Raw genomic sequence first — 11,686 nt, forward strand, 5'->3', positions numbered from 1 at the left:
GGCTAGTTCATTATTAGTTTATTACCCCAGATCAATTAACTTAACAAATGAAGAAAACGCAAAATGTGAAACAATAGAATGATCTTCATTGAAAATTCAACAAGATGCAAGCAACACCCAAAGAAACTACTGTACAAACAAGCAATTTTCGTTTGTGTAATACAACAAAAGAAGAAAGTAAATTCACTAAATGAACAAAGAATGAAACCAACCATACTAAAATGTGTAATCAAACCAAAACTGTTCAACTATTTGATATGACTCTTCTGCAATCCATCAGAGATCCCCACCATCCAATTGCTCAGTATGAACCTGATTTCTAAGTTTCTCGATTGCATTGTCACACGTCATCACATAACATACATATTGATGGGTCAGTGTTCAATTTACAAAAACAGTTAGTGACCCTGTTATCTCAGAATCTTGTAACTGAGTGCCTCTCTAACACCCCCCACCCCACAAAAACCCCCAACTCACTTTTTTTTTTTTTTTTTTGGGTCCTTTTCAGTAAAAGAATCTTGATATTATGATACAAATCCTTTCTCAAAACTCCAACAATCTTTTGAACTTTAACAAACAAAACTTTTTTGGTTAGCAAAAATCTCTTTTAGAAGAACTAACCACAATCCTCGGTCTGGCTTTCGACAATCTGGTACCTCCATTGGCACGCACATGCCATGAACTCTCGGATAGTGACAAAAGGCCTGTAGCATCTCTTGTTTGAGGCTATACGCAGATTGAAGCTAATTGAATAAATGTCACCTGAAGAGCCTTGTTTATAACTCAATCAGCAAACGGGGGCTACAACAGTTGTCACGAATATCTGTTTGATCGAGTGCCTTCTGTACCTCTCGCAGCTGAGTTATCATATGATCTCCGAACTTCTCTCCACTGTCGCCTACTACTGCTCCTTTCAAATGGGTAATTTTGAGCATATGCGTGTGTTCTGGATGTGTTGCTTCCATTCTGTTTCTTTTGGGTGTTCCTTGTCTCTTCCTCAAGATCATACCGTGACCGCTGAAAAGATAAAACAGTAGTTGACTCCGTCAATGCTATTCTTGCATAAAAAGAGAATAATACAAGAACAATCAATAAACAGCTTCAGTAACAGAATAGCATAAAACAGACGGGCAGCATGAACTAGGCCTAGCATAGACAAGGGCAGGTGATGCAAGATTTGAGGGTACTAAACTTGTAACAACCACTTATTGAAGCAAGCAATTATGATCTGTAAATTTAAGATGAGGTCAATCATTTGTAATAAAGGCTGATACAGATTACAGGCTAAAAGGTTTAAGCCTAAGATTCAAATAATACCCTAATGTATAAGCTTATGGGTAGCTGGCAATACCCTAACGTATAAATCGCGTGGATCAATTACGAATGCAAACATAGCATACACATATTATGACTTACTATAATTTAATGACTACAGTGGGGTGACTTGAACATCTCCTATACCACTTCACACAAAGTTGAGATCCTAGGTGAGGGCCCAAGTATACCATTTTTGCTCCAACAAAAATACACATCTTCTTTGGGCACTTGTTTGTTAGACTTCATGTTCATGTTGACATTGAGAGAAAATAGTTTTAATGATCATTCTTTGACCAAAGACAAATTTAACCCAGTGCCCTGTCGGGGATGCACAGTTTCTTTAGGGCTTAACATGAAGTGGCACACCACTGCAAGAAAATTCAAAGTGCCCAGCCCAAGTAATGATCCTTAACAACACTTTGCTAGCAACACCAAAAATTTCTTACAGAGGATTTGGAAACAAAAACAAAGAGAGTAAAAATGATGGTAATAGAATGCCCAAACTCTTGAAAGTTTGTCAGATAAGAGAATAATGCACGAAAAGAAAAGAGAGTTATAGTGATGAATTTGGGACCTTAGAAGGATCTGACAGTACAGCATATGCCTCTGCAATCATTTTAAAAAGTTTCTCAGCATCTTTGTGGACTTCTGCTCCAATTTCCTTCCAAAGCCCATCATCTCCATTATCACTTCTAACCAAGGACTGACCCGCCTACATCAACAGCGGATTGTTAGATGAGTGAATAGTAGTAAGCAAGTAAGTAGAGCATTTAATTTATGAAACCTTGTCAGGATGATGTCGAAGTGCAGCTTTCCGATAACCCCTTTTGATATCTGCCACTGAAACAGATGATTCAACTCCTCTGCCACATAATGTAAAGTAGGGATCTAAGACCATGAAATTAAAATACAATGATTGCCTCTAGTTATGACTTCACTAACAATTACAGTATATTCCATTAAATTCAGAAGGCAATTAACATTAATGCAACATACAAGTATAGAAAATGTACAAGAGTCATTAATTACTCATAATAACTCCATACAGGGTACATAAGAAATAATAGATCAAGGCAGAGTAGTTCCAAATGCATCCTTCTTTGCTAAATACCCCCTTTCATTTCTTGTCCCAATAATTTTATTTTCACTTAAATTGCCAAAGAGTTAGAATCAAAAAAACAAAAAATGCCAAAGAGTTCAATCTCTCAGCAGGCACGAATTTGACAAAATTTACAACTGTTCAGGCACCTAAATCTTAACCCCTAAACCCTGTAAAATGAAAGACAGATGGAACAGTCTGACCATACTGAGAAGAGGTTCAGGTTACACTCTGGAGTGGAGAAGACTGTAAGCTAATAGCAAGGATATTTATGTATGTAGCAACCATTTTCCATTTTTCTTTTCTAAAACCTGCCAAAATACACATTCATGTATATGCATAAACATATGGATATAATCTAAGTATACTCTATTTCTTGATTGGGAAAGAAGGTTCCGTGGCATTAGATAAGTATCCGGAAAGAAGGAGGATGTGGAAAAGAAGAGACGGCGTTATCTTAGCTGTAAAGCAGCAGCTAGCCCCTGGTTGTGGAAGCTACATTTTGAGTGGAAACAGAATGATGAATATATAACTAGCATACATTAACTCCACTAATAATAACCTTCTTTTTATTTTAAAAAAAAAGTGAGGGAAAAAAAACTTCATACTTTCAACTGAGAGTGCTTAGAAATAAGAAATTTCAAATGCAATGTGCAAAAGTTTAAGTTAGCAGAAAATTCTTACAGATCAATAAATAGTGTCCTAATGATGTAAAGTTGATATAACCAGAATATGACAAGCCATGAAGCCAACAAACATGCCTAATATATTTGTATCCATGGCAAAGAAAACCTTTAGTTAATTATCTGTCCTCACTCTCAGCATCTCACACTGCTATACTAGTTCATATCATGCACAACAACTTCATAGGGAGGAAAAGAAAAGGCTTAATAAAATGGTTCATATCAAGATTTGTTGTGCATCAAAGCAAATCGACAACAAGATCTACCTATTTCCCTAAGCATTCAACACAAATCCCATAAATCTTCATGCATTACATGTTCCAGGATAACTTTCTCTCAACATGAATAAAGAGAGCAACTTACAAAATAAGGTACATATCCAAGGGAATGTCCTTCCTTGCTTCTTCTTCTACAGCAGTAAGTCGCATACGAGCTTGTCTGAGATCGTTTGCCAAGTTAATTGATCTGTCAGACACTCCAGACTGATTACTCTTCTCTATTTGCTTAGTAAGAAGGGCGATAAGTCTATGAAAATCACTAGCTGCATGGTCATAATCCCTAATCATCTCATATAAAGTAGCTCTTCTGGAGATTGCCTGTAGAGTAGAAACAGGTCATACATTTTAGCTAAAATGTTGTTAAAGAGAGAGCAACCACAATTTTACCTTGAAAGATCATGGGAAGGAACAATAAAATATTCCAGAACCTTAAAAAAGAGTAAAAAATAAAAATAAGTAGATCATCTCCAGGGTATTATTGTGTGAAGTTCACTTGCAAGTTAATTTAAACAAAAAATACAAATTAGACTAAACTGAAATTTACTTTGGCCAACTAACTGGCTCCAAGGAAAAAAGCTGTCATGAGCATGAGGTGTCGGAAAAGATGTAATTACTTCTAACAACCTTTCTACCTGGTAAGTTCTTCTCAGCACTTAAATGCACAACAGTTATCCTATCCAAAAGTTATATGATTATAATCACCATCTTTGCTAGTAGTATTCTATTCATAATTATACAACAAATAAATTGCAATTCACATGCTTTCCTTGTGTAATAAAACACACTACTCAACTCACATAGAAAGTACTAAAGGTACATTTTAGTATAGTACTTTCATGGAAGGGATTAGACTGCTGTCCAGCATGAACAGCCTGCCTGCAAGTAGTTCAAGCTCCAAGAGTTAGTCAACTGGCTTATTCATGAGTAAGTTAGATCAAATAGGCTTCTAATGTCCCATTTAATCACAGTGGGTGATATGGAATCATTAAAATCTCAGATACATTACTACATAAATGGGCCAGTGGATTTAGAATCATAAGAGAACTTCAAGGGAAAAATTCATTACTCACTTAAGAGTAAAAAGAATAAGTTTAGAACCAAACCTTCAGATAATTTCCATCGAGAGCAATAGCTAGGTTGCAGTCTGCAATAGCATCAGTGATATGACGCAATGCCTTGTATGCAGCAGCTCGGTTACAGAAACAAATAGCTGCAAAAGGATGTGACTCCACAGTGCAAGATAAAGCAGCCGTATAATGTTCAACAGCTTCTGAATGTCTTCCTGCTTGAAATGCTTCATTCCCAGCAGACTACAACAGAATAATACAAATACAATACTCAAAAACAAAAAATATTCCTATGCACCAAATATTATTTCATTCGTTCACTGCTAGAATGGAAAGATTGAAAGAATAAAGCACTAGAGAGAAGAGAGAGGGTCAGAGAGAGAGAGCGAGTATATCGAAGCATAGAGTAGGCATACCTTACGGCATAACAGCTCACGGACTGTGCCAGCCAAAGGAATCAATGACTCCAGCATCTTTCCTCCATTCCTGGGGGCAAAAAATAAAATTAAAATAATTGAAAACCAGAAAAGGATGAAGAAGATGAAACAGTAAGAAAATAGTAGATCACAAATAAAAGTGAAAGAAATTTATTTTGCACGACAATTAGGAATTACCCCGATTCATGCCTCTCGAGTGCGGCAATTGCCTCCTCCAGTCTTCCCAGAGTAAAGTAGGATTTGAAAATTAGGCAGCACCGCCAAAGCCTAAAGGAGACATGTTTTGTGGATTCAGAACTATCAAGCTCCATTGATTGGCCATTGGCATCCAATGGAGGAGAATTCTTTTCAGCAAAATGAAAGGTCTGTTCACACAGCTGAATTACCTCTTCATACTTTCGTAGCTGCAGAAAAAAATAGTTAACTCAAATATACCTCTACTCTGACACAATAGTAAATGCCTATTGGCATAGACGACTCTGAATCAACAACAATTTCTTGTACACGTAAAAGCATCAGGCCTCAAAAGACTGTAAAGCAAACCATGAAAAGAGCCTCTGCTTTCATTTCAAGCAACTTTTCTGAGTATGAGCTTATAAACAAAGCCTCATCAATTACTCCCAAAGCAATTTCAGCATCGTTGGATGTTTTATTTTGTAGAAGCTGAGCAGAGCGTTGCATGCATTCTGACACTTTCTGCCAAACAGGAAGAACACTAAATAAGTCACAATGTCATTGGAGAAACCATAAATTTCCTCAAAATTAAGTGAAAAAATGGGGGAAAATATTAGCAAAACATTTAGCATGATTTATTACGGATATGAGAAGTTGCAAAATAGGATTAAAATTTCTATGCCAATTCTGACAAACAATGCTAGAATAACATTGTATATATCTGAAGATAACCATAGGATCTGAACAGCTAGAAAAAGAATGTGAATGAATAACAACAGCAAACCTTCTAACATAAACCAGCCAGGACTAGGAAACAACTTGCTATGAATAATATGCAAAAATTTAATCTAGTTGGTGACTGAACTGCAATTAATAACTGATGTCGAATACAATATACACCTATCATAAACTGCTTAATAGGACAGATAAAGATAAAATATTATTCAGTTAGAGGATTCATGGTACCTGTGCCTTTTGAAGACCATCAGAGGCCTCTACTGCAATTTTCTGGTCCACACAGACATCACTTCCTGACTGTAAGCACATTCTAAAATACTTTGATGCATCTTCAATTTCCCCAAGTGCAAGGTGACAACTTTTAGAAAGTAAAAATAAGCACAAATTAGATGATAATATGTTTGACAAAGATCAAACACATGCAGAATAGGTAAGTCCAATGATGCAGCTCAACAAAGTTACAGCACATTAATACTAATTAGTATAACAAAAACTCAATAAAAGCTAGATGATCTGGTAGCAGTAAAGAAAAATTAGAAACTTCAAAACCCTTAATTTGTTATTCACAAATAGCACATTCGGAAAGTCAGCAGTACAAAATGCAAAAGCATTTGCGCCCATACAAGGAATTAAGGCGATGGAATCTTTATGTAAAACTAAGGTTCTCATGAAGAACAAACCCTACAACAGCAGAAACTCTTCAGATATTAGGATTATTATGGAACGACTAATAGGAGTTTATTTTTACTGCTCACTCAAAATGAGAAATCAGAGATATAAAGGACAGCCTTACTTTGCAGCTCTAACTTGCACTCGGAGAAAGTCTGGATCAATGGCAACAGCCAACATACAGTCTGACAGTGCATCTCTCATTCTTCCAAGTGCCATACGTGTTGCTGCACGGTTGCTATAACACAGCATTAATGCCCTGAGACAACTTTGAGAAGTTTCACTTTCAGATATACAGTTTATCCCTTGTGTGTAACAGTCCTCAGCTTTGGACAAGTTTGAATTTGTATAGGCTTGGTTTCCCCTGATATATATGTAACATTTCAAAAATAAAATAACTTGTTAGCTGGAAGACAGGATGCGCGTATTTTACAGTCATTAAATCAAAGTACTAAACCGAGATTTCCTAAAAGGAATCAAATGAGAATTTTCTAATGTGAGCTTCAGAAGGGGAGAAAAATTAATGGGAATAAAGAAAAACCTTAATCGCCATTTCTCGCATGCTTCCTGAGCTGCAATAGTTTCAGCAGAAGCCAAATTAGGCTCTTGCTTGATTTCCTGTCCTCTATCCACCTCAGAATTACGATCTCCTTTGAGTCGAGAAGAAAATAGATCTCCTCTCTCCTCCTGCCCGGAAGACAAAAGCGGAGAAGCTCCAGAGAAAGAAGAAAACTGTAGGTAGGACAATGCATGCGGAACTTTTGAATTTGGCGTGGTACTATACGACTCAAAACCAATTTTCACCAAATTTTTTTTAGGGTGGCGTTTTGATGCTAAGTGACCTTGACTAGCAGAAGATGCAGCAAAGGTGAAGTTAGAACCGCCTATGTCTTCTGAATGAGAAGGAAAACTAAATTGCATCCTGCTGTCACTATCTTGCCTCTGAATGCCTGCACTTGAACTTGCTTCAGTTTCAGCTGAATTATCAGTGGCGTCATCGATCTCCTCATTTGCGGATTTAAAACTTTCAGTCTCAGTCCCAGAAACAGACTCATCTTGAGGAACTTCAGAACCAACACCTCTGTCAGAATGATCCTCTTTTGTATCCCTAAATTCAACATCCTCATCATTTATATCCATCCGTTCTGTAGCAGCGACCAACTCTTCATCAACTGCAACATTTGGAGCTGCAGGTTGTGAATCAGTAGATGCATCATTGTTGTCAAGACTGAAAGACTCATCTGATGCCACAGACGTTTCTCTTGAACATTTAGTATCAGCCAATGTTTCCTGATATGGTGAAACATCCATAGGCGAATAAGATTCTGAAGGCTCTGGATCCTCCGGGGAACTGCTATCCCTCGAGACAAAATCCTGTCCGTGCCACAGCGGAATGGAAATTGGCTTCCTCAACTTTCCCCTCTTTTTCTTTACCTTTGTGTCTCTAACAGAACCCCTCTTTGCACTGAACTCCACCTCCTGACCTGCCCCGGAGAATAAATTAATTTTCTGATTTGGAGTTCTAAATCCTACAAAGGGTGCCGCCATCCCATCTTGCTTGCTCATAAAGCTAAACTCATTCATTCGGTCAGTTCTATCAACATCAGGCACTTTTGATGCATTATCAACTGATTGAAACGGGATGCCACTAGATGAAAAAGAAGATGATGATGAGGCAGTTTCACTGGGTATTGCACCATCTTTCGCTTTGTCTACAGGATCTTCACCACCACCACTGTTCTTACCCTGCAATCCTGCCTGAAAATCAACTTCTGTGGGAACCGATTTACCCAAATCATGTAACTTCTTATCACCCAAATTTGTAGATTGTTTATCCTTGACAAAAATATGAGATGACATTCTTCCCATATCGGTTTGACCAGCAGAAGAATCACTACTCACACTTCCAATTTTTAACTTTCTCCCCATCTCATTTGACAGCATATTCTCACTTTCTCCAACAATATACCCACTGCCACCTTTACTAGTTATGTTCAAATTCTTCATTTGATCAGGAAGTTCACTCGCTGCAGCAAATGAATCGCTGCTCTTTTTACTACCACTAAATACAAAATTCTTCACATCATCTTTCTCCCCACTATCCTTAAATGTCAGTTTACTCAGTTTCTGCTTCAACTCATTTTCAAGCTCAGATTCCACATTGCCGCGATGACCATCAATCTTCAACTTTCTCAAGTTTTCCTCTATCTTCAATTCACCAATATCACAACTTTCAAAACCATTTCTACTTCCAAACAGAATCCCACCTTTGTTTTTCTCCAGTGACTCGTGTGCGCCCAAACCCATACCCGGTTCAGCCCGAAATGGGTTGAACCCGGACTCGGTTCCGGATTCTGAAACCGAAACCCCTGGAAAATTAAAATTCTGGGAATTCGATTTCGATTGCTTTCGCGTCTTATGCAATCTCGGCCTCGTGGGCTTCGATGAATTCGAAACTGAACGAGTATTGAAGCTGAAAATCGACTCTTTTGACAATGGATTCATTGCTTGTGACGAATAAGACGACGTCTTTTGTAGAACCAGAGGATATAGAATGATAATGAGAAAACTGACCGTCTCCGGCGGGGCCTAGCAACGCCGGGAACATGTCACGCCAAAGCGGGAATGGGTCATCAAATCCGACGGCCAAGATTTTATGACAAAAAATAATAAGAATTAATGATAAATGATTGATCGATCATATGCAATTATGTATGATTCGAAGAAATACAGAGACAGTGGCCAGAAAGAGACGCCTTTGCAAGTTTTCTCATGGGTGCCTTTTTTTTTAATTTAATCAAAATTTTGGTTTTTGCTTTTTTTTTTCAATTTTTAAATTTTTTTAATCAAGTATGCTTTTTTAATTTGAGAGAGTATTTTTAGTAGTTTATTTGTTTTTTTTATCAATTTTTTTTATTGGAATAAAAATAATTAGCTGATGATGTAAACGAAAAGTTTCTTCGGGAATTTGTTCGTAAAAATAGAAATTATCCAAGAATATTTTTTCCTCTTTTATTTAATTTGATGATAAGAATTTTTTTTTTTAACAGTAGTAATATTCGCTTCATTGATCTAAAAATCCTGATGAATTTGATGATCCGTGAAAGTCATGTTACAATGTGTAGAAAGTTTGCAATAAAAAACAATAATTCATATGTTTTATTCATGCGGCATGATTAACTTTTAGTAACACTATATATTGTCTGGTCTTAACACTCTATTTACACGAGTTTTCACGAAATTTTGTTACTAAATCATAGAGATAGAGATAGACGAAAAAAACTTCATTACAAGAGAATTTTTTTTTTTTTGGTCTCTTATAAATGTTGTACTAATTATTATATCATACATCATTATACATAATTTATTAAATTATTATCTCTCCTAATCTTTTTCTCTCTCTCTTGCATTATTTAAAAATAATAATAATGATACAGTCATAAATTTTTGTACAAACTTATTTTGTACAAATTTATTTTTATTATTTTATATTTTTATTCAACCAGTAAATTATATTACATCAATTTATACAAAATAAATTTATACAAGAGTTTGTAACTGTAACATCACACTTAAAAAAATAATAATAATTCCGACTGCGAATAACATCTTAAAAATGTATTATTCAATACCAAAATTATTTATAAAATTTAAAATCCCATTAATATATAAAATATAAGATTGATCTTACCCTTACGATCTTTCTTTAGCGGCTGACGCATACAATTTTCGTAAATTGTATTATTAAAGCTGTATTTTAATGAAATTATTCACATTATACAATATGTTGGTTCCTTTAAGACCCTTTTTAATTGACTTGTGTAGGAATGTTTTAATGACAGGCCTCCATGTTGATCTTGAGGGCCAGCACAATACCCACATTTTATTTAAAGATTATCTCTAGAAGGTAGAAACAACTGGAAGAGTCAATTATAGAGTCCCCCTCTAATCATTACATACTGTATACTTATGAAACTTGTAACATTCTGGCATGTATAGATTTTTTTGAAGGATCCTCGTTTTATTCTTAATAAAATACCATACTCATCACTTATATTCTTACTAAACTTTTAATTAGTTATTTAATTCTTCCTGTTGAGAGATAACATATAAAATTATCATTTATTTACTTACCATTCTACCTCTCCTTAATTAAAAAAAAAATTATGACATTTTTAAATAGTTTAGCACCAAAATTAAAGAGAGAATGAAAATGATTAGTCTTAGATATTAGCTAGGTTTTGCTTTACTTAAGTTTGCTATTATTGGTCAATTAGTTTTCTTTTTAGCACGAATCTCACATGATCTTATTTCAAAGAATCTAATAAGTAATTAAAAAGTAAATAATAATAATAAAAAAATTCTCAAAATGGAGCATAGAGGAAAGCAAATAAGTTCGCTAAATAGAAACAAAAAAAGTGTTACACTCCCTACAAATTTAGTACGTACTTAAAAAACTCAAAACCCTACACAAAATACGTAAACAGTTTATGAATTAGCAGCTAGTCACCATCATGCATTTGTATCTCCATTATTTTAGCAACCATGCATGTACACATGCATATATATGTATGTATGTAATCATTCTCCGACCATCATCCCCGTGAGCGAATGATATCTCCGATCATGGCCGACGTAATCATCGTCCCAACCCGTAGGCTTTATCTGATGAAACGAAACCTCGAAACTACTCTTCTGCAGCACATGATTCTCTTCGTCTGGTTCTCGTTTCACCCGAGCAGCTTCATCCAAACCATCTAAAACCTCAGCATCATCAATAACATTACTACTGCTACTGCTACTACTACTACTACAGTTAGGGACGCTCCATTTAACTTGATCAATGTATTCGTCCGGACTTGGCAGCGGTATTTTGCACGGTAGCCCTTTGATCTTTGCCCAGTACCGGCGCTTCGCGGCGTTGAAAGCCTCTTCGCCTGCCGAATCATTCCAGCACATGACTTTGTGTGAGTGGCGTATATATTTCTTGGAGTTCAGAACTCTCTTCCACGGCACGCGGCCCACCTCCCAGCAGAATCTTTGCTCCCATGTTGGCACGCTTCGGGGAGTGGGGGAAGCTGCCCTCCTCTGAGAATAGTAGCCATGGCAAGTCGCCATATATTTATTAATTTTATCAGACAAAATTCTTTGTTTGGTTGAATTTTTCTTCTTGTCCGAAAGAATGAATGAGAGTGTGATGTGGTGAAGGTGAAATGTGTATGCG

At 36.2% G+C, this 11,686-nt stretch overlaps 1 protein-coding gene across 3 annotated transcripts; it reads right to left on the minus strand.

The window, feature by feature from the left end:
* Nucleotides 1-66: 66 nt before the first annotated feature.
* LOC102625419 (uncharacterized) lies at nucleotides 67-9,284 on the minus strand. Of its 3 annotated transcripts, XM_006470632.4 has the most exons (11): nucleotides 7,004-9,276; nucleotides 6,587-6,826; nucleotides 6,022-6,151; nucleotides 5,425-5,577; nucleotides 5,059-5,285; nucleotides 4,861-4,930; nucleotides 4,481-4,687; nucleotides 3,463-3,695; nucleotides 2,102-2,180; nucleotides 1,892-2,029; nucleotides 67-1,017 (listed from the first exon to the last, which is right to left on the minus strand). In XM_006470632.4, exons 1-11 carry the CDS (start codon nucleotides 8,965-8,967, stop codon nucleotides 814-816), a joined length of 3,645 nt encoding a protein of 1,214 aa, XP_006470695.1. In that variant the 5' UTR covers nucleotides 8,968-9,276; the 3' UTR covers nucleotides 67-813. The 3 variants fall into 3 exon arrangements, with proteins under 3 accessions (XP_006470695.1, XP_006470696.1, XP_015383351.1); XM_006470633.4 differs by lacking the exon at nucleotides 67-1,017 and having other exon boundaries at nucleotides 2,102-2,157; nucleotides 7,004-9,282; XM_015527865.3 differs by lacking the exons at nucleotides 67-1,017; nucleotides 1,892-2,029; nucleotides 2,102-2,180 and adding an exon at nucleotides 4,175-4,253 and having other exon boundaries at nucleotides 3,557-3,695; nucleotides 7,004-9,284.
* Between the last annotated feature and the right edge of the window lie 2,402 nt (nucleotides 9,285-11,686).

Source organism: Citrus sinensis, chromosome 2 (genome assembly GCF_022201045.2).
Source record: "Citrus sinensis cultivar Valencia sweet orange chromosome 2, DVS_A1.0, whole genome shotgun sequence".
Taxonomy (NCBI): domain Eukaryota; kingdom Viridiplantae; phylum Streptophyta; class Magnoliopsida; order Sapindales; family Rutaceae; genus Citrus; species Citrus sinensis.

Excerpts from the sequence above, each read along its gene's own strand:
- LOC102625419 (XM_006470632.4), bottom strand. The coding sequence starts at position 8,967 with ATGAATCCATTGTCAAAAGAGTCGATTTTCAGCTTCAATACTCGTTCA. Across the intron at positions 5,286-5,424 it reads AAGCAGAGGCTCTTTTCATG|CTACGAAAGTATGAAGAGGT; the intron begins GTTTGCTTTACA and ends TTTTTTCTGCAG. Across the intron at positions 2,030-2,101 it reads TTCGACATCATCCTGACAAG|GCGGGTCAGTCCTTGGTTAG; the intron begins GTTTCATAAATT and ends CTGTTGATGTAG.